Genomic DNA, 23,757 nt, shown 5'->3' on the forward strand with positions numbered 1-23,757 from the left:
AAAGTAGAAGCGTAACTTAACCCATGCAATTTTGCCACATCTCACCAGACTTGGTCAATATTTCTCTTGATATTCAGTTTACTGGATGTGCTTAGTGGGTAATAATTCCATCTTTCCTTTAAGAAAATAAAATACACATAAAGAAGCTAACAGCTTTCATAACTGCAAAGAAGTTTGAGCAATGTGATCCAGCAGATGCTAAACCTTAGACTAAAAAAATAAAGTTTGAATCCTCTTATTAGCAGTATGCGATTTTAATGCCAAACTCATGAGTTTCAGTCCTCAGCTTTGGCAATGGTGCCTAGACCTATGAGCAGGATACATCCCACATACTGGCAACTGAAGAGCACTGGCCAGAGAGCAGAGGAGGTGGGACTGTGTGTTTACACCTGCTTTGCCAGAGCTGTTCAACCCTGCACCCGCAGAGGCGATTACTCCTCTTAACAGTTTTATTCTGGCATGTAGCCCTTGCAACTGAGGGGATGAGACTGTATCAGTCCCATGATGAGCGGCACCCTACTCTGCAAGCAGTACCCAGCAGCAGAATCCATCCCTCAGCGACTCTTTTCATTTAACTACTGGATGTCTCACTCTGCCTCCCTTGAGTTTCTCTCTCAATCCACACGCTGCTTCCAGTCCCAAAGCAAAAAGTGGGAGGAGATTCCAACAACCAAATCAAAAGCTTAGTAAAACAATAAGAAAAAAATCCAAATAAAAATGAATATAATTAAAAATAATAATAACGACGATAAAATACGCAATTAGAGAAACCCACCACCTGAAAAAAAATCTGATTGCTTACAGAGGATGCTACCCCCCTGCTCCAAACGCACCTTTTTGAGGAGGTAACACACATACAGCTTCTCAAGAATCTGGCTTGCAAATCAAAGTTAATACTACAACGCCCCCTCTTTAAATCATTCGCAGATCCATCTGTGTAATGGCTCCTCAAGTGTAATTCCCTATTAAGAGGCTTTATCTGGAGAGATAAGCAGCTGGTTCCCATGTCACTAATTGCTGTCTGCTGTGATTTTAAAACATCTGCACCATTGTGCTCTTCATTTTCATATTCTAATCACCCTGAAACTTGAAAAAGGTACATCATTGATTGTTTCTGTGGGTTAATTAGTACACAGTCTCCTTGTAGAGACAATTTAAAGGCAGTCAGAACCTCAATCAGCAAGTTTGTTTTAAAAATTAATAACATCGGGAGCGTCTGTGGGGATTGGCATCCACAGTGACACATCAGAGTGTGCTCTGGGGACATACCATCCTTTGTTATCTTCTTCATAGGCTGGAAATAAAATTAAAAAAAAAAAAAAAAAAGATAAGAAAAGGAGGAAAGGCTTTCCTAAACGAATAATGTCACTTAGAATCAGAGTCTTGGGAAGTGCTTGCTTTTATCTCAGGGCCACCCCTGCCTCTCCCGCAAGAACAAATCTCATCAAAACACCGTATAATACATCTCTGTGGTCTAAGAACTTGTAAGCCATTTTTGGTAGCAATTTTGGCAACTGACATCTCGTTGGAAATCCATGGGGTGAAGCTGTGACTGCTTGGATGTATGTGGGTATTTGCTCTGCTTGCCACCTGGCTTGGCTAGATGCTGGGTCACCAGGTGTTGTCTCCAAGCCATGCAGAGAAGAATATTAGCTCAGGCACAGCATGCTGCTATGGCAGTGATATTGCATGCAAACTGGACCTTCCTGAGCCAGCTCAGAGTAAAGGCAAGCCTGAATTCATACCTGCTTTAACTTAAGCTTATACTTGAAAGTACTCCAGACAATGTTGATAACAGACCTTTGGTGCCTAGCAAAAGGTCAACCTGAGATTTTTGAGACTGAATGAATAAATACAGCGGCACTGAGGTTAAGTGAGAAATGCAATGGGCACCTGCCTTCTCAAAAAGACTCTTTGCAAGGAGCTCCTAAAAATTAGAGAAGCTCCAGGTGATTTGTCCCTCTTGAAAAAGCTTTCTCTTCAGTTTCTGCTTCCTAGACATGCATGAAAACATGTTACTGGAGAAGAAAACCCTTTGAGAGGAAGAAAAAACTGGGATTTCCAGCTCTGACACATGAATAAATAATCCTGGCTCAGCTCATATTTTTGCTCAAAATTGAGCATTTCCTCTTGTGTCCCAATGGGACAGCTGCAAACTGCTCACTCAAAGGCTCTAATCGGAACTACAGGTTGGAGATATTTCATGTACTTTGGTGAATACACTGAGCCTTTCTGGGGTAGCGTTGCTCTGTAAAGAAAAGATGCCAAGCAGAGGAGACACCAGGTTCAGGGGAACTTAACTCTGGTCTGATGACTTACAGGTTGAGCAGTCATTGACATGAAATGTGATCAATTTATAGGAAGGCACCGTGATCAAGTCAGGTTAGTTTATAATCACAAGTGTCTGAAATGGTTTCAGGAAGTCCTTTAGGTCCTTGGTAACTCTAACCAGGGAGGAGGGATCGCAAACTGGCATATAACACATGCTGGAAGTGCAAACAGCAGTAGTGTCTTCTGAGAAACCCCACTGAATCTGGTTCAGAACTGATGTAAGGGCTTTAATTCCAATTAAAATACTACCAGAAAAGGTGTCAGCGGGCATTTACATAAAATTCATCCTTATCATCCCAAACAAGGGTGATTTTCCAGAGCAGTTTGTCAAATTTATCGCTCCCAGAGTTTACTTCTTCCCCAGCCCCCTGAGTCTTCAATAGCACAAAGCCCAAACACCACCTCACTCACTGGAGTGAGGATCATTCGTTAGACGTCGAAAGAGAGGCAGGAATTAATGCGAAGCTGCAGGGGGACTACTTAAGAGCAAGACACAGCATGGGGTGTGAGTGGGTTAATTAAAAGCATCACCTGTTTGTGTCCATTCACCGAACACAAACATCACAGACCGTGGTGCAAGTCTCGTGTAAATCAGGAGGATCTTCACTGAAGCTGCTGGAGGTCCTTCCAGATTTGCACTCCCATTGCTATGTAGCTCTGTCTTCCCCGAGATATTTGTGTAATCGTGTCAATACAGAGAAACCGAAGTTCAGGCTTTTGCATTATAATTGTTTTGAGCATGCCTATCGAAAGCACTTATCCTTAAGGAAAAGACAAAGCAATGCACAGAGATTACTGAAGGGTCCAAAGATGCTCACGTGGTTGCAAATTGTGATTTTTCATGCATTCCTGGTAAAGCGTCATGATTTGTTAAATAATTCAGAAATTTCAAAGTTATTCCAAATTAATTTTGCTACCAGCTTTGAACTGGATGATTTGCACACTATTTCAATCTTCTGCTGGATTTCAGACCCTTCTATTTTCTACATACAGGGATTGAGGATTTTATTTGGGCAAATTGCAAAAACATGTTGAATTTATAAAGGTAGGATTTGGTGCTGTGGGCTGATCTGCTTCTTACTAGTGGGATAGACCCATCTCTGCACATATTTTCTTTATCAAATGTTTAAAAACCCCTGCTCTTTTCAGGGCTTTGTATTAAGCACCGAGTCTGGGAAAACTCTAAACAATGGGATTTTTCTGTCATCTCCAACAAAGAACCCATCACCACTGACATAACAATGCAGTTTAAATATCGTGTTTAAGCATAACACAGTTTGCTGCCTCAGTTTAGGCAGCTGGAAGAGAACAATTGGGCACCAGCTAAGGTGGACTACAATGGGACTCATACAATTTTGCCCATTCATCTGGTGAGATAACCCTAGTTTGGTCCTTGCTTGGCCTCAAGCCAGTGCAAAGATTTTTAAGCGAGTGTTTCAAACATTATATCCATGAAGCCAGGGCTTGCAGAGCAAGACGCCTTTGCTAAGCTGCATGCTTTCATTTGTCCACAAGCCTTGCAAATGAACTTAATGGCAGCAGTGATATTAAGGCTTTATTATTCATATAAAAAACATATTTCCATCCCTTCAGAAGTGGTATAGTTCCATGGAGCTCGACCTACTCTTCCCGGTGTGTAACTACAACTTTGCACATCCAGGTTTCTATCTCATCCTGCTCTTCCACTTTGCTCTGCAATTTCAAGTTGTAGAGGGCAATATATATCTGTATAGTGACTTGGCCAAAATCAAACAACAGAAGGATCCCAAGACGGACTGGGACCTGCAGAAACGCGAGCAGTAAGGGGTATTCGTCTCTGAAAGGTTTGTGGTGTTGTCCAAGACGTTAATGCTTCAGCACATCTCAGATTTCTAAATTGGAAATAAGGATGTGAGCAGCTGTGCACCGTAAGTTTCTGCTATAATTTTTAAAAGCCTGCAGTGCTTAATCTGCATTGAAAGATTTCTTTTATCCTTCATTTAGTATAGGAATTGCAGTTACCCTGAATTTTTTTTTTTTTTAACAAGGGGTGGGGGAAATATAAATGGCTTTTCCATTGAGGCCAGTGATTCTTTCCACTAGAGTTAAATAATTTGATTATAAATTGAGTCCTTAAATGTCAAGGAGATGCTGAATTCACCTGAAAACAGGCATTTAGAGAAGCTCATAAAAGCTGTGAGCTCCAGTCAGTTAGCTCATCATTCTTTTAGCATGCACTTCATTTAGCAGTTACTGACCGCCAGATTAATTCTTTCAAAGCACCCTGATTGCATCTAAGGTCTAGCATGAAGCATTGCAGGTGCAACAGCATTAGCAAAAAGTCCAGAACATCTATTGGTGCAGCTGGGTTAAAGCTCAAGAAAATTTGCAGGAGAGGTCAAACTTGCAGTGTCTTCCCACCTCCCTGCATTAAGGTCTGAGTCCTATACCATGAATTCAGAGCGCACATCATAGGTGCCTTCAGCAAATTCACCCTGAAAAGATGAACTTCAGTGATATGGAGCAAAATGTGGGAGGTTCGTTCCCTTTGAAAAATCTGCCTAAAGAGGTCATACATGACGAATTTCTGGCTTCACAGGTTATGTTCTGAAAAGTCACTGCACTCTGTGCAAATTTAGCGAATGGTGTGGAGTGTACCACCCGCAGATGGGACATGTTCTGGACTCTCTCAAACAGCTGGTCTCAGATCAGACTCTTAAGTGAGATTCTCCTTGGTTTTCACCAGCAAAATAATTATCTGCTGATGGAAGGCCATAGGAGACCACTCATCTTCCCTTGCGCTGTATGCAACCCTTCTAACTGCCCAAGCAGTGCAACCTGCCCCATTTGCAAAAAGCTACAGGATGGACGGAGTTTCAGAAGTTTTATCCTCCCAGTTTGCCTATAACCTGTGCTTATTTTTCACCACTGTTGGCAGATGAAAAGTGATCCCTCTCACCTTTTCCCAAGAACCGGCAGCAACCGCATGAGGTGATAACTGGGGAAATTTGCTGCACATGTTGAAAACTTCAAAAGCATGGCAGACGTCTCTGTTTCTGGACTAGAGGTGATGCCCTTGTAACATAGTTGGTGAAGATTTTAGTCCTCAATCAGGTGATTTTAGTTTACCGCCCCTTGGCTTTGGGGAGACCTTATTGCAGCCTTTCAGTACTTAAAGGGAGTTTATAAGAAAGATGGGGACAAACTTTTTAGCAGGGTCTGTTGCGACAGAACAAGGGGGAATGGTTTTAAACTAAAAGAGGGTAGATTTAGACTAACTATAAGGATGAAATTTTTACAATGAGCGTGGTGAAACACTGGCACAGGTTGCCCAGAGGTGGTAGATGCCCCATCCCTGGAAACATTCAAGGTCAGGTTGGATGGGGCTCTGAGCAACCTGATCTAGTTGAAGATGTCCCTGCTCATTGCAGGGGTTTGGACTAGATGACATTTAAATATCCCTTCCAACCCAAACTATCTATGATTCTATGATTCTAATAACCCATTTTACCATCTCCTGGATTTGGTCTCCCTACAGATGCCTCTTCCACCCAGATGCTTTTGCAGCCTCCACACCGTAGCAAAGGCTTTCCCACTGGGGGAAACTCAACCAGGTTAGCAATAATGTTTCGGAGCAACAACAACAACAAAAAAATAATGACACAAAGTATTTCTGTGGTAATGCTAGGTGAGGTGATGATGAGTGACACCACATTTTTGGGGCATAGCTGTACTTTTTCTGAATGACACGTATCTCTGCTTTGACGTTCATCCCTCATCTCTCCTTCCTCCCCTCCCTCCCCAGCTATGGCAAAATCACCTTTACTAATAAACCTCCAGCTCGAATAGCAGGTTTTATTTAGTGTGCTATAAAAACAGTCATTTCTCAGATCATAAAAGGGGCTCAACTGGACTGCATCATTTTGCTGAAGTGAGTTTTCTGGTGGAGCGATTCTCTCTTCTAAATGCCAGAGTCCCCCACTACCAGTATTTATGTACCAAAATAAAATGCAATTTTCTGTATTTTATTAAGTGTGAATCTCCAGCGGAAATCCATTTGGGAGCTGAACCCAAGATTTAATTGTGCCTTGATTTTATACTTTCAAGACTTTCTCAACCGTTTTCACAACAACAGCACCAGGCTAACTACAGTTTTATTAAGGTACAGCTGCATTACTTAAAGGCCCTGACCAAGTTTAGGTTTGGCTTCTACACACATAAATCAACAGCAGCACAGACCAGAAAAAGAGAGGGCAGGGAACCGTAGTCTAGAAAAGAGGATTGCAAAGCACCCCAAACACAGCTTTGTGCTTAAATGACCTCCCAAACTTCTCTAGCTTCTCACCTAAGAAATCAGGGGTAAAATTCAGCTTATTGAGTCCCCGGTCTTTCATCCATGAGGTTGAATAAGCAGGTGGAAAGCATTTTAATATAAATTCAGGCCTGGAATTAGCATCCAGAACAGCAAAGCTTGTAGTTCACCTGAGTCAGAATTTGGCTTATCCTATGCTGAAGGTGTGGTCTGGAAAAACCCTTAAATTCTTGAACCTTTCAGAAATTCAGTGACTTTTATGCACGTGCTCCCCTTAGGAGTGGAGACATCGAGACCAGACAGAGCGATGGTGCGGTACTGCCAGCACTTCAGAGCACTGCCCTTTTAATTGCCCTTGTTCTAGTAACTCACCTAAGTACATTTCTTTGTTCTACACATGTTGACGAAGCAAAAGCATTCCCAGCCCTGCTATTGCTTCCTCTTAAGTGCTGACTGTGTGCCTGAGTTGAGTAACTTATAAAAATACTGACACCGAGGATACAGTCCCCTACCCAAGGAGCTTGGCACACAGGGTAAATCAGAAGCAGGCAGTACACGTTTCAGACATTGAAGTGCATTTGTCCATCGTTAAGGGAGCAAAGTTATACCTCTTTCTTTTCAAAATGTAACTTATTCTGAAGGATTGGCATGGGAAGAGTTGGCAGAAGATAAGTGTTTCCAAGAGCTACTTGAGGAGAGAGAGGAAGATCAGCTAAAGCACAGGTGAACCTGGTGTTATAAGCAGCTGAGATACACATCAAAGGGACTAAAAATACATGGGGACAAGAGTGCCACAGAAGGTCCTTCAGTTTAGCAGATATACAGGGTTTGAAGCCAAAGCTAGGAAAACTGAGATGAGAAACGTGGCCCACATTTTTATTAGGGGGTATAAATAATCATGAGAACAGCTTATCATAGCAATGGCTTCTCTATTACCGGTAGTTTCTTTTAAATCAAGGCTGCGTGTTTTTCTAACCGTGCATTAGTGCACGACAGCTATTGGGCTTGTAACAGGAATACATTTAGGCAAATCCCCTGGTATGAGTCATGCAGGAGGTTTGACTAAGTGATCACAATGGCTCTTTCTAGCCTTAAAAATCTGTGACTATATATCCTCTCTATATCCTCCAGTGTTTTGTCCAACCTGATGTTAAGCAATTCCAGCAATGTGTCTTCAATCCCTTCCTCTGGGAGGCTATATCCCAGCGTAATAAATCTCACTGTTCAGAATCTCTTCTCTCTTCCCCTGGAATCATTTCCATCCCTAGACATACCTCAGTTCTGGATTCATCCCAACAATTCCTCCTCATCCTTGGCACCAAAAAGAATATTTCACATTTTTTAACAATTCATTTCACTTGCCATATTCCCTGCTGCTGCAAAGCGGCGTGTCCCACTGGTACAACAGAGTTGATTTACTAGGAAGGGCCTTTCTATTTCGACAAGCCCAGTGAGATGTGGTTCCCCCCGGAATAAGGATGGGCAGCATTGAACCACACATGGTTCTGCAAGCATGAGTGATACCAAATGCCATCGGCTCAATGCACTCAGGCTACCCACGTGGCACAGGGGAAGTTTCTGTCATTCCTGTTGCCATTCCTCTGCACTGGCTGAGCATGGACTTTTGAGAGGAAAATATATGTGAAATATTCTTCCAGACTGACTCTGTCCTCACCAAACAGCTGAGATTTGGTCCTGAACTTAAAGAGGAGGCACCAAGTCTGATACCCAGTCTGGATCTAAGTCTCACAGACATCTGTAAAACAGCATGAAATCAAAACATCCTGGATCTGAAGACATGAAGAACCCTGGAGTCAGTTTTAGGCATTGGCTGGTTTTTTTTTCTTTCTTTTTTTTCTGTTTTAAATATGGGAGAATGTATTGATTTGGTCTTTTCTGGTTTAAATTTCTCCGCTGTTTTGTATGCTGCATCACAGTCTCAAAACATGAGCCCAAATACAAACCTCTGAACTGTTGGAGGTCTCTGCCTCAATCCAAATGTCACACTCGCTGTTCCGAAGGGTGTTTGGGGGTTTTTTGGGTGCGGGGGGAGAAAAAAGAGCAAAAGCTAAATCTCAAACCACTGTACAAAAAGGTTGCACATGTTGAAGTCACTGGTGCAAAGACTATTCAGTGACTGCTTTAAACATACTTCAAATAAACAAAATCTAATGCACTCTAGGTAAAGTATTTGCTTATCACTCAATAGTTATTATTTCTTTTTGTGTTTTTCCCTGCCTTTGTTCTGTTTTCCACCAGACAATGCACACAGTTCTGCATGGTCCCGCTTTAAGGATTTCTCCCAAGGATACATGCATATCTATTTTCTGCAACCAGACAGAAAAACCTTCTGAAATCAGTGCAGATTCATCACCCACCCTGCACACGACCTTATCAGCAGTTGCGATGGGTGGCCCCCATGGAATACTATGGAAAGGGCAAAGCTGGAAAATGTGCGCTTTAAAGTGCCAGAGACTTTAGTTCAGCGTGCAGCACTTGTAATTTCTGCTGCTGCAGACTGCTCAGCTTGTTATGGATATCTGAGAATTCTGGTTTTCCCTAACTAGAGGTCATGAAATTTATTACAGTAAATTTTTTTTTACCTTTTATTTTTTTCCTCCTGGAGCAGGTAAGGCATAATTGAGGGTGCCAGATACCTGCATATACAATATCTCCAGAGATGGAGAGAGAAGAGAAATAAAGCTTCCTGGCACTCCTTTCCCCACATATAGCATATTTTGCATTTACTCTTACCAATGAAGGGAACATTTAAAGAGAAACCAGTGCTGTGCACAAAGGCTAGGCTTCGGTACAAGAGGTATGATAAAAAATTGACTTAAATTCTTCCTGCTCCATTCAGGGACATTTTTAGGTTTGTCAGACTGACAAGGACTCAGGTGGGTGGACTGCAGCAATAGGTATTAAAAATTAAGTTTTTGGTCTCATCAACGTACATGTTCCCATCTGGTGGCCTCTCCTTGTAAATATATACAGAACAGGCAATTCTTTCCATCGGCTTGCATGTCCTTCTCCACCAGGAACCAAGGATATACATTTCGTAAAAATACTACTTCAGTGACTAAAAACAGTGTGTTTGCATGTTTACATGTGGCAGGGGGATATAAACTGATAAGTAAACAAGCAACAAAAGTTTATTACATATGTTTTCTGTCATGGTCTTCAAAATTACATTCACCACATCATTCACACGAAGGAAAAAGACCTTGTTAGTATCTAAAGTCTATCTTCAATAAATCTCAAAGCACTTCATGAAAGAAGTAGGAGTCATTATTCTGCAAACTACAGATGGAAATACTAATGCTCAGTGATTTGCCCAAGGTCTTTCCATATTCCTTCCCCAGTGCCAGTAGAAGAATTTAGGTTTCCTCACCGTCGCTTTTGACAGTGCCCATGAGGGTTCCCATGACTAAGGTCGCAAGTCCATGTTCCCAAGGCATTTTACAATCTAGATGCACATGACTTCAAATAAATGAATGTCTGGCTGAAGTGCAAACAAACTGATCCTTTGCTATATGAGTCTGCACGTGCCATGGGTATCACAGACGCAACTGGAATCCCCATTTGCCAAAGGAGGACAAACATGGGTCTGCGTTTCAGGACAGCAGGCATCCTTTCGCAGCCATCCAGCTGGGATTTGGGGAAGACTCAGACATACAGGACTATGATTTCTACGCTTCAAACCTCTGAGCAAGTGCTTTTTAAGACCTTTGCCGTTGTGGTGATCTTAAAATGGATTATCCATGCATCTGCGGTTGCAGCACACCTGCAATGCTCTACCTGCACCTCTGTGTGCATGCATCTCTGTGTCAGTGTGTTGGTGGGCATTTAATTTTAAAGAAGGGCTTTTTTTCTCACAGAAAGAAACCCCAGACTGTGGGGAAGATCCCCAATCATTCACCCTTGAGGTAATTACACCAGGAAAAGCTATCAGGTCTACCCACTTTGCATCAAGCAAACAACACGGTCGCAGGCAAGAAGCGACCTCGTGTTTCTGCTGCTCAAACTCCCAGCAACTTAAATTAGAACATGTGCAATATAATTAGATTTCCTTCCCTTGCAGACTTGTCGTGCTTCTCCTGTCTAAAAAGGAGGGGACACTTCAGACAGAGGCTACAGCTCAGCAGGGCTGTCTGCTGCTCACCAGGGTTTTGCTTTGAGCGAGATAGGAAAAAGGCTGCGATTAAAGCAAAGCCTTTGTGCTTTCAGCTCCTGCCCTCCCGAAACAGAGTTTTTAGTTAAGAGCCACAGAAAGTAAATTCTAGAGTTGGAGGTAAAATAAGAAATTCAGGTCAGGATTCAAATCCAAGTTTCCTCCACATGACTGAGCTGTTTGTTACCAAGGCTGTAGCTTGGAGTGACCTGGTCAGGTATGAGATCAGGTTTGGAATGACACCTGCTAAAATATTGCAGGAATTAGTCCTCCAGCCCCATCTGCAGAAAAGCTCGGTGCAGCTCATCAGTCAAAGCAGAATATTTGCAGAGCGCGGCTCTGGCCACCAAACTCCAACCACACCTGGTTTAGGATCCTGGGTTCCCTATACAGTCCATGAGGCCTCCAGAGAGGACATCAGAGCATGCTAACTCACTCTGCTGACTATACAGGGCACCTGAGCAGCTAATTCAGGCACCTAAATTAGACATCTAAAGGAAGGCAGGATGAATATAGCCCAATTTACATCAGTGTCCCGTAATACACATTTAACCCCTTTCCTGCTGCTCCATATCAGTCTCGAAAGGGCTGAACTGTGCCTTTACAAACGTCTTTCGGAAACATTTCCTGACTAATAAAATGTACAGGGGCCTAACCTGTTCCTGACAAAGCTTTCAAGATTTCCACCTTTTTTTTTGTTTTGTTTTTGGTTTTTTGCGTAGAGATCCTTGAAGTTCTTTGAAAACACATTTTGGATACAGTAAGTTGTGATTTATTTGGGGGTTGCCTAATGTCATCCCTCCTGCCTGAAGCAGAGAATTTTTCATTCCTCACCATCAAGCTATAACATCACAAAGTCTTAATTTGAATTGTTCGTGAATGAAAGACTTCTCTTTCCTTTTTGAGGTAAACCATGGAAGAGCAAAGAGATAATCTTGGATACACCACAGTCTCTTGTGCCTTTTCTTCACTGTTCCCAGGCAAATAAAAGTATTTTGAAAACAAAAACAAAGAACAAACTTATGCACGCAATTCAAATTTAAACCCAGTCTTTTTTAGTAAGTTAACAGAGGTTAACATTTCCTTGTACTCTCCCTGAAAATGTTGCATTATACAACGGCCATTTGAAAACAGAGAAAATCTGTTACCAGGATTCAAGCTGGTCATGCTGTCCAGATGACCACACTTCTAGCTTCTTGTTCAAACTCTTATTCAGTCTTTTGAGGTTTGCTCGTCAGTAAAATCTCGAGTTATGGATATTCTGTTAACCACAGGGTACAGCAGCTGACCACAGGAAGAATGCAACTGAGCCAGCTGCCCGCTGCCCACAGAGCAGCACCATCACCTGCCTCTGGGCATCCTTTGCTCCTGCTTCTTCTATAGGTTATTTCCAAGAAGAGCACCTCTGCTCCCTTTGTGGTGCTTCCAGAGAGGCTTCATCCCATCACCACACCTTTCATGAGCAGCACATTACCCAGCCCTCTCAGCCAAGTGCAGACAACGGCTGGGAGACTAGAAAGGCTTTCCTCTGCTGGGATTAAATGTGGTTTGAGGTAGGCATACTCTGCTCTAGTTGGGTTTTTGACTCTTGGTCACTGTTCCCCAGGCTTACGGGTTCAGCCGAGGGGGGAAAAGAACATATCATTATGAAAAGTGCTAGGGAGAGAGCACTGTCTGATGTTAGACATCTAACCTGAGCGTGGCGAGTAGGAGTCTCGCCACCCACATGTCAATGGATTTTGACCACATTGATGCTGGACCAAACCTTGGCTCTTACTTGGGCATCCTTTGGAGGACTCATGTCCTCTCTTTTTTCTTTCAATTACCAAATTATCATTCTTGTCCCCTCTAGCTATTTTACCTGGAAAACACCCAGGACTGTGGAAGTAAGCGTGGTCTAACTGATCCAAGAGTTTGGAGATCGTTGTTGTGTTCTTGTATCTGCCACTGACTTCAGCATTCCCTGGTCTTTGATACGTCCAGGGACAGTCTTCTGTAGTGTGATTATTGGACAAAACTGAACCACAAATTTGGCAGAGGCTTTTAGCTACTAGTATTAGATAAATCATGATTTTAGTAAAGAAGATGTTTCAGAGTTTTTTTCCAATTCTAGGGGAGGCCCTGCCGAAATGAGGGTGTATACGCTATTTCCTCAAAGGAACACAGGCTGAAAAGCATTCGTTTAAAAGAAAAAAAAACAGTGGATGAAACTCACTAAATTTTGACCATCTCAGCTTATCACCTTCTCTGAAGGCCCTGTCCCATCAGAAAACACGTAACTTAATGAGAACCCCTTTCCAAGAAAGTAAGGGGAGCGGGTCACCTAGTTTAAGCTCCAGTGATCTGATTTCCACTCCCACCAGGGCAGCAACCCCAGGACCCGGACAAGATATCGTTTCCCCACTGGCAGGTGGGTTTGTCTGGCACCAGCACCTCTGACCAGTAGACAAGCTGCAAAGTTTAGCTGAAGTGTGTGCTATGCCTCCTTGTTTGTAGCTAATGCAACAGTGCTTTTTGTTAGTGAACTGAAGAAAAGAGCTAAAATGTCTCTCTTCCAACCAATATATCCTGATAGGAAAGAAGTTTGGCCCTTTCAGGAGAGCAAGGCTTAATGCAGCAGTTAGTGAGGGAACCTAAGAGGCATCAGAGCAGCACAAAATCCCTTCTGAAGCACAGAAGAAGGGTCATAGGTGCCTGTTTAAATTTTCTGCCCACGCTACAGTAACATGGGCAGCAAACAAAGCCAGGCTGCTGTCTAACAATCTTGTCTCAGAACCAGCAACGGTTTAGGGAAAATAACTGCAAAGCTATGGTGTAGCTCAAATGAAAACATGGAGGTTACTAGGGATACGAGGAGACTCATGGAGTAATTAAATAACCAACAGACACACACACCCACACACGCAGCCCTCATTTACTCAAAACCCTGACAGTTGTTTATTGAGAAGTAGGTGTTGACGGTTCACTTGTCTTGGATGGATTTCTCTTGGAATAAACACCAGTGCTTTCAAAATGCCTGATCACATTTTCTTGTAAAAGAAAAAATTTTTAAAAATTAAAAAAATCCCACAGACACTATATACAGAGTGGGTATCATTACTGCTGTGTGCCGTGGAGAGGGGACTCCATGTATGGGAAAGATTGAGCTACAAGAGTGTTTTGGAAAATGAAGAGTTATTTCGCAATAGGCCATGACATCTCCCTTGGAGAAAACTTGCCCAGATTCTGCAGATTACTTTGCAGATGGAAAAGGGACGATGTCTGATTGCAATATACTCTCAGATAAAATCAAATTTGACTTGATCTAGAAACTTTCCCTCCCCAGGGGGCCAACACTGAACACTGAAGGCATCTATCCTTTAAGCTAATCTTTATGTTCAAGTGCAGGTGTAATCGATAAGATCGGTATAGTCTCCATTGTAAAATGCCCATTGAATGCCAAAAGGCTGAGCAGAACTCCCCGTCTCAGTCCCGGCGCTGTGTTATCAACAGCTGAAGAGGCGGCTGGCTTTTCACAACACAAATAGGAAGAAAGGGATGAAATGAAAGGAAATTCAGGCTTAATATTAGAACCTGCTGACAGCGAGAAGTATTAAGTTATAAGGTAGCCTACAAATGCACCAGGAAACCCGTTTTTTGAATACGTAGGACTAGAAAAAATAATAGGGAATGGAGAAAATGCTGCAGGGAAAAATTGTGCAATGATAGGAAGGGAGACATCAAGGTGATCTCTCTACATCTTTCCCATTCTTCCCTTCCATGTTTCTGCAGTAATCCTGGAGTTTCTGCTGTTTGCAGAATTTTATTGCACAAAATCAAAACAAGGCTACTCTGATACAGGTCTGAGAAATCTCTGATGGTCGTAAGGGGCAAAACCAAGGATATTTAATGTCAAGCAAGGGTGGAATTCAGTAACTACACTGAGCTGCTGGATCAGCACTTCGATGATGTGCATATGAGCCCACATTTATAACTCTCTACCAGAGGTAAGCACCTTATAAAGATCCCACTCCTGACTTTCCTTGCATTAGAAATGTAGGCACGTTAACCCAGGGCATGGTCTGTGTTTGCATTATCAAAGCCTGTAGCAAGAATCAATCTTAGATAGCATGAGACTTGTTAGCAACGCTCCAGACTCCTGTGATTCTTCTCTCCTTATTCTTTTGCTTGGCTTCAAGTGCTTTTAAAACCACTCCTATCCATATATCATTTTCAGGAGACATGCATTAGCAAACCCATCTGAAGATACTTCTTTTGAAGATATAATTAAAACCTTATACACATAGTAAAATTTAATTTTTGCACTGGGTCTGAAACCATTTTGCCAGGATACTGCTAGGTTTGCCACACCGCCTGACTTACCAGTCAAAGCAATCAAACAACCAACCCACCTCACACACACGTTTAAACAGGCCTTACACACTTGCTGCATGCATTTTCCAGGGGACCTTTAGGTGCTGTTTTGTACACAGTGCAGCGTGGGCTTTCAGTGGTATGAAATAAAAAGGTTAGTGCCACTGCAAAAGTTCCAAATACAGAAAATACGGCTCAGGATGCATAAATAATTAAACAGTGTGCATTTAAAACATGAGCCATTAAAAACACCCTTTGTGGGGAAAAATAAAAACAAAAAAAACCTGTAGGATGCAAGTTAATCTTTCATAAGGCAAACCTTCAGACGGTTGCTTCTTCATGGACACTTCACAGTGCTCTGTTTCCTTTTGAACCAAGCATTCGTACAAAAAAGCGTTTTGACAATCCCACTAGGATGCTCATCCTCTGTGTTCAGAGAGAGATTTATAAAGATCACAAGGCAGGATTGTGAATATAATGATCCCAGGGATTAGCCTTTCTTCCGAGTAGGGTAGGGCAGTCCTTTGGAGCTATCTGAAATCAGAGAGGGGGCTCTTGACTCTGAGCTAGCGTGCGGCTTTCTTCTCACTACCACTGTCCCTTTCCCACCTTCTCTCGTGTGCTTGCAATACTTTAAATACTTAAAAGTTTAAAGCAGTCCTATGTTAGCTATCACCGTCCCCGTCAAGGGAAAATGAAGGAATCTCCACTATGAGTCAGTGAACTGTTGCTCCCAGTCAGAGCGGATCTACTACTGGGAAGTGCTGTTAAAGTATTGATAAAGAAGCATATTTAATCTACTGGAAAATCAAGTCCAGAGGATAAGAAAAAGCTTATTCAGAGGAAAGAAGGTTTTGTGATTAAGACACTGGATAGGTATTTAGAAGACCTCTTATTTCCTCTTATTCTCTTATACCCTCTTTGATCAAGGAACTTGATCATTACCAGCCAAAACACCAGAAGAGGTCAGCTCCTATTTAGGCATTTAAGAGTGGATTTGATAGGAGCTGGGCTCACTCACTAGTCAAGATGCCTGATTTAGGAACATAGTCAGTGGTCACCCAGAGGCATTTCTGTGGTCAGTAAGAGAGAAAAAGAAGCACTTCCATAGGGTGATAAGGCCAATGAAAAACCTAACTTGTGCTCTAGAGATCCGTGGGCTATGGCTGCAGTCAAAGGATAAAACCAGCATTCTCAGAAGATGATGAGACTTTGCAAAATGTTGTCCTAAGTGCTGTGGCTTTCTGTCCAAAAAGGAGAGAAATAATAATCCTTCCCTTCTCTTGCTGCGTACCCCTGTTTTGGCTTTAGCCTATAAGCTCCGAGGAGCAGGACCCATCTCTCACAGCGCCTACCACAACAAGGGTGTGGGTTAGTTCAGGTCTTCTCAGACTGTCTGAATACAGGGGAGACACACATGTTTAACTGAATTAACTGCTTTAACCCCTTGCACCTGAGGACTAAAGGAAAGGGCAATGACATCATAAAAGCAGTTGAAATAGTATCACTCATACAAGAAGAGCAAACTAGCATGCATGAGGAACTGCGTACTACCTGTCAATATTTCCCCAAATTTTTACACGTGAACTTTTAAGTAATCACGTTAGTTTATATAAGCTATATAATAAGTATATATAATAAATGACATAAAAGCTCGTCATAAAAACAGTACACTGGCAAAGACGAGAACCTGCAAGATCTCATGACTTGATGAGTTTGTGAGCGTGACCTCAATTCAGTCCATTTCTGCAAACAGATTAATGGTACAGACTGTAATTACATGGTCACATACTGCTCTTTTCCGCAGGCCCCACTCACCGAGTGCCTGTGAGAGGTTTTCATTCCTGTAACTTTATAGCACATTAATCATAGGTGATGAAGCCATGAATCAGTTATGCAAGTCATCCCAAATACATACTGATGAAATCTGTAAACCACCACCCAGCACACATATTCTGATTATCCACCTATGTTACAGATGAACTATTTTTGGATAGTTTTAAACAGCACTGAGGACATTTAGTGCTTTTTCAGTAGCACGGGGATATCTGACCCACCATCCCCATAATACCATGTGCCTCAGTTACCATGTGGTCATTTATGAAGGGCTCAGTAAGGGAAAATGTGATGGTCCAATATTTAATGCCTTCAGCGGTGACCTAGGGCAACCTTCTGCATGGAAAAAAACTACCATAGTATCTTTAGATGCAAGTGGTATCGAACTATGAAATGTAGATAACCCTTTATGTGGTGTTACAAAGCCCCCAACTTTGTGATCTATTTAAAAAACATAAGCTCTGTGACTGTTTAATATGTTTTAAAAAATCTCATTTGTACAAGGCAGAATGATGCTCATTGCAATTTTATGTCTATGTGTGTACAAATAAGATGGTCAAGATTTGAAGGGCATTTCTTTTTTTTAAATTGTTATGTTTGGTGCTGGGTAGGTAAAAGGAGCTCTTTCTAGGAACAGCAGATGAAGTAATAAAAAGGCAAAGACAAGTAGATTTACTGTGTTTCATTCCTATTCGTCATACAGAGACATGTATACAGGTTGTTGCAAGAATTGGTGTTATCCTTTCCTGTTAATAGCTTGAAATCCACCACGCACTGAGTCATAAATATTACATTTGGAAGGACCTTTCAGACCATTGAAGCCACCCTCTGCAATAGGTACAATGGTCCCTACCAAATATTCGCAAGCATAATTCAGTTTTGCCATCGGAAGGGTCATTTGCCTTCTAATTACCATGGAAATAACGCAAAGGAACACTAGTTCTTCACCACAACACACATATTACTTTCCAGTATACTCCAATATATACACACATATATTGTACTTGCCTATTTAGTTCACTGATAAAATATGTCCAGCTGTGAGTACGTTGTCCAATAAACCCCACTGCTGGCCTAAAGTCTCAAACAAGAAGCCTCCTCCTGTGTTTTAAAGTCTAATTTGAAAATGCATAGAGAGCTAACAGCAGCTTTTCTTTGAAGAGTACTGGTAGTTAAAATAATTTTCTTTCAAAAATTCTGTTTTACTAGGATTTTAGAGGGGAAGGAATTAAGAAACAATGGCTTTGAAGTAATTCATCTCAGAGAAAGAAATTAGATCAGGGTTCATATTTTACAGTGATTTACATCTTGTGCAACCCCATTACATTTAATGGGACTACTGAAGGTCTGTGTCAACATGGAATGTGACTCTTCAGGCTTAAGTGCCGTGATTCATGGACTGGGTTACAGTGGTCACTGTTCTTAGGATAAGACTTTATCTCCTGGGACTACTGATAGAGACTTTAGTTTTATTTCTTTGGGGTTTTGTTTTCCCTTTGTTCGCTTCTTTAGGAATATTCAAAGGGATTAGCCAGTCCATCAGATGCCCATATTTCATGGTTTTTGCTGTCACAATTATTCTAAAAGGAGTACCTGGACTGCCGGCATGTATACTATTATGTTTTTTGATGGCACACCACTTTATTATTGATCATATAGAATATGTAGCACTCAGACGGGAGCAGTACTGTCTGCAAGTGAAAACTAAAGGCCAAGGCCAAGAGAGGCAGTATTTTATAAACACATATATGGTGATGTTCCCCCTCTTAACTTCTATTTGCTTTTTTGCTTTTTCTTTTTTTTTTAATCCTACAAGGACCTGAAATGGGTATATGTGGGCTTATATATTTTTTTTTCCAGTAAAGATTTATAATACTAAATTACTACCGTGGATGAACTAGAGATGCCACACAGTTTTTGACGTTGTTGAAACAAGAGTCTGCACGCATATATTCGAGATGCTATTGAATGAAATGTTTTGGTGCCTTTTGCCATCTCTCAGGAGGGTTGTAAGAGCATAATGAATATTTAACATTTCTATTCTATTTTTATTAGATTTTGTAGCACCTTATAAACTACAAGAAGCACTTACTGCTTTGTCCCATATATACTTTTCCTGGCTGGGACTGTAAACTGCCAGACAGCATTTAGAAACCATTCTGAAAAGGGAAAAATACTCTAGCAAAATTACTTCAGGTTACTGAACTACCCTGAAATATATGAATAATTCTGTGGCATATTTAGTAACTGAAGTTTCTAAGGAGGACTGCAAGCACATTTCTCACCTGAAATGCAGTACACAAGGCCCACTCCAACCCAGGAGATTCCATTCAAAAGGAAAAAAAAAAAATCTATAAAGTCACTTGTGTTTTGCGCAGAAACTAATGCGTGCAGGAAACAGATATTTAACTCTCCCACCAGTTTCTGTAAGGGCTGGTGAATTTACAACGGAATATTCCAAAGGAAACTACGCTCAAGTCACGCCGGTGCAGAAGCATTTTCTATTTGATACTATTCTGGCAGCTGTTGGAAGCGCCGTGTCCTTTCTCTAGGTGCAGCGACTACGCGGGAGTGGGATGAAATCTAATCTGGGAAACTCTAAATTAAGGCATGCCTACAACTTGTGCTTAGCCTAGGCTTTTAAAATTGTTTTTGTCCAGCTACAACTGCTGTCATGCAAAATCTTGTTTCATAAAAGCTTATTTGTACTTTCAGTTTGCAACTCCTTGCCCAGAAGAGGATATACATAAAAATATTACCTTTTTGGTGTACCACCGCAGAAGACTGTGGGTATCCCTTCTCAAGTGCTACCTGAGTGCTCATTGCCTTTCACAACAGAGGTAAGATATTACAGGCTTTATGGAAAGGCTGTTTTTCTCCCCCAAATTGGACACCGGCACATTAAAATCAGGGCAAAAGAGCCCCCAAACCAAACACAGAGGCTTGAAGCATTACTATGTCCCTTCCCATTTCAAATGGCAAGTGGGTGCTTTTGATCGTGTTGCAGCATTTATCCACCGCCTTCCTAAATACACGTAAAAAGATCTCCAAGGCTCAGTTTGAATCTCCTGCCCTCTGACAGGGTGTAGGACCAGAGCCTGCTACTCTGCAGTTTGCTTCACTCGTCCTTTATTAATGGTTTACCTTTCTCCCTCCTGATACCTCCCAGTGTGAGCGCAGAAACCCCAGCAGCTATGTGACCTTTGCAGAGGCAAGGAGGGGGAAGAGAGAAGAAGAGAGTTTAGAGGTGGGTCTGATCTATTCCGCAAACACTGACCACGCCGCAAAACAAACAGCTGCAAGAAAAGACAAAGAAGGTCTGAGAACGGAAACCAATATATTCTGAAAGCTGGGAGCGGTTAAACGCGATGAAGAGCCACAGCAGCTGACGGGGAGGGAGCTGGGAGCGGGAGGAGGGAACGCGCCGTCACATGCATTCGGTATATTATCATTTTTCAATACTCACATTAAGAACAACCAAACCACAAAGTTTCATAACTTGTCATTTAGCTTAAGGGGGGAAGAAGAAGGCAAAAAAAAAAAAAGGTTGAAAGAGGAATAATAAAAACATCTCTGAACCACAGAGAACTGCAAGGTGACCTTCAAACAAAATCTGGGGTGAGCAACCCACTTCTTGTCTTCAGATTTCATTCGTTGCGAAGGAAGGACAAAAGACAGTTTCTCAAGTCGGCTGCAGGAAGACGAACAGAACAAGGACTTTCTGTTTGCACTTCTGAGTTCCTCTTTTTAAAATAATAACAGTGAAGAGTATGATCAGAAGTGACTGCCTGGGGGATTTTTTTCTTTCAGTTTTTAGTGCACTTCTCTCCCTGCCGAGTGAAGGATCCATGCAAAGAAGTGGAAGGTTTGCACCAAAGAGACTGCACGCGGGAAACAGCCAAATTGATTGCACACCCATCAGTTTGCACACAAGCACTGCCAAGTGCTTGGAGTACACAATCCAAAAAAGAGAACAGCACATTGTGTTCTCTTGAACTGGTTTAACTTCTCGCTATCTTAGGCACTGCTTGTAATAATTGCTCACATTTAAGATACAAGTCTGATTTTTCACTTAACCTTCCCTTGCTCTTCTATTGCGGTGTTCGTTCACAGATCTCAGGAACCTCAGGAGTGTCAAGATCTTTGCTGGCATTTAGGTGGGGAAACTGAGGTGCAGAAAGATGATGTCATTTGGTCAATGTCACCCGTCCCATCAGGGGATAATCCTGCAATCTCATTCAGACCTCCCAAATTCCAGTCCCTTCTTTTTCAAATTGCTATCACTTTAAAATATGTATGCGTAATAAGATATAAACTGTCATGTCTCAGGATATAAGCCAAACACTGAGCGGGGGCAGTGGATAAGAAGCTATTTTTCTTATGAGCAAATTATAACTACTATTATTGTCTACTATGTGGTTTCTTGCATACTCCTTTGAAGCATCTGGTGTTGGCTACAGTCAGTAAGTGGAAGCTCGTAATAAGACAATAATAAGACTTTGACTGGTGTAACAGTTCTTGTGTTCCAATGTTTAATAAATCTCAAGAGTTAAAAAACAACAACTCATTTACTCAGTATCTAAGAGGCTTTCCTGGGTGAATGAAGGACGGCTTTTGTTGATTCAAGCTTTCATTAGCAATAACAGAAAAGAGTTTAGATTCTTATACCCTCATTATAAATGTTAACTTTCTGTTCTGAATACGAACCCATTCATCTAATGATGAAATAAAATCTTTCTTGTTTCTCTGCCACTGCTCCCAGCTCTGTCCTCCAGGTGCAGCAGAGGCTCTGGATATAAGGCGATCAGCTGAGAATTATGAGACAGTGTTAAGCACCTCCTGGACTATGGAAGATGTTCTGCATCTCCCAAGATGCGGTTAGCACCTCACAGGACATATGCACCATCGTGGGATAAAAGTTGTTATTATCTCTTAGTAAATGTTTCCCACAATACGGTAGCAATGATGCACCTGAGTCAGAAAAGCAGTTAGCAATGTGAAAGCATCTCAAGTCACAAAGAAGTCTGAATGGTGGTGTGTGTCTCCATGTGGTGTGTGTCTCCATGAGGGTGCTGATGTCTCCATGAGGATGTTGGTATCTCCATGATATCAACTTCTTGAACTACTCCTTGAAGAGGAGTGGTCCTGCTTGAGGAGTGGATCCTCAAGCCAGCTAACGAATCTCACTACCTTTTTCCAATTTTCCCTTTTGGTGCGAGAAGGGTACAATCTCAATGGCTAAAAATGAGAATGAACCCAGTTTAAAACGAAACAAAATTAAAAGACTTTTCAGGAAAAAAAAAAAAAAAAAGATTTTAGGGTTACAAATGTAAAGAGATTTCTGCACTTCTTACAATCTATCAGACCATAGTGAGCTCTGGCAAAGTGGGAAAAACAAATGTCACTGCAGAGCCAAGGTTTCGCAGGTCACCCTAAAAGCTTCAGATGTTTATTTCCTGCTGGAGAGACCCCTTAGGCATTTTCTGTACCTGTGCTGCAAGTGAAGCTCCTGTTGATGTCAGCAGGAGCGTGTCACGCAGGACAGGAAACTGCACTAAAAGGTCTCTGCTTAATGGGACCGTGAATTTTTACAAGGGGAAAGCATGTGTAGCCTCCAAAAGTGCAAAGTTTCCTCTGTATCCACAGTTCAGGTCAGCGTACAGTGATTTTCCCCCAGGCAACCTTTGCACAGAAAACTCTGTCACAGCAAGATTTGTGCCTCCGAGGGAAGCAGCAGGTTAACACTCACCTCAACCACTGTATTACCATGGGCACCCCGGGAGGAGCTGCTACAGACAGAAAATTCACCACTGGCTGAGGCAACGCGCATACCATCATGTCAGCAACAGCTGGATGTGGCAAGAGTATCATGTCCCCCATAATTGGAGAGGATCAGATTTCTCTGCAGCAGCGAGTGGGAACCGAAGAATGGCTAAACAGCCTGTGGTACAGTATCACGGGAGCCTGCAAATTGCATAGGCGAAGAATCAAAAAGAGCCGCGTAGTAATGACAAGCCCGTTCCTTCCCGTGCCATCTGGTTGCACCATTACTGCTCCACATACCAGGCTGCGCATGCATAGTGATATAGGCAACATATTGCTATCTTCAGGATCAGTGGTGCGGAGACCCAATCTGGGCATGGCGTCTGCAACGACACATGTTTATACAGCCCCTCTACTTCACAGAGCTTCCGAAATTCAAATTTATCCAAACCAGTGAGATATGCCAGGATTGCTCTGCCATTGCTTAGGTGGATGGCAGTAGCTGTTGGGCACTCAAGAGTAACTATCCAGGAAGATAATGGGCCAGGAGAAGGTAGCCTGATAACAGACAACTGGCAGGGACCGAGACTTGCTGTATGGCCATACTCGACTTCTCTGCAATTATATAAAGAGTGATAAACTCACTCTGACTTAGGAATCCTCTATCTACTTACCAATGCACTGCAAAGCTTCCTAGCTAGTATGTGATGCAAGGTCAACCAACACCACCAATCCAAGCCATCTTGCAGTGGGAACGTGACTGGGACATCTAGGACACATGTCCCTCCCTGCGATCCATAGAAAGACGACGACAGACTTTCCTGTGCTGAGGAACCTACCAGAGGCACCCACCCCTTCCCTTGGCAAGGGAGGGCATTTAAAGTGGTTAAGCCTCTATGTTAAACACCACCGTTGCTCACCTCAGATGTGGGCTGAGCATTGCTCCAAGAGGCTCGGAGCACACTTCTAACGTGATGACAGGCTCATCATCTTGAGCGACAGGGCTAGACTC

The 23,757-nt window shown here is 42.3% G+C and overlaps 1 protein-coding gene across 1 annotated transcript in view; it reads right to left on the reverse strand.

Annotated features, from left to right (window-relative positions):
- SETBP1 (SET binding protein 1) overlaps positions 1 to 23,123 on the reverse strand; it is a gene marked incomplete at its 3' end in the record, with an annotated part of 105,550 nt that extends 82,427 nt beyond the window's left edge. The window contains exon 1 of the mRNA XM_009583610.1: positions 23,046 to 23,123. Within this exon, the coding sequence (XP_009581905.1) occupies positions 23,046 to 23,123 (78 nt within the window). The remainder of the gene's footprint in view (positions 1 to 23,045) is intronic.
- Between the last annotated feature and the right edge of the window lie 634 nt (positions 23,124 to 23,757).

Source organism: Fulmarus glacialis, unplaced genomic scaffold (genome assembly GCF_000690835.1).
Source record: "Fulmarus glacialis isolate BGI_N327 unplaced genomic scaffold, ASM69083v1 scaffold5828, whole genome shotgun sequence".
Taxonomy (NCBI): Eukaryota; Metazoa; Chordata; class Aves; order Procellariiformes; family Procellariidae; genus Fulmarus; species Fulmarus glacialis.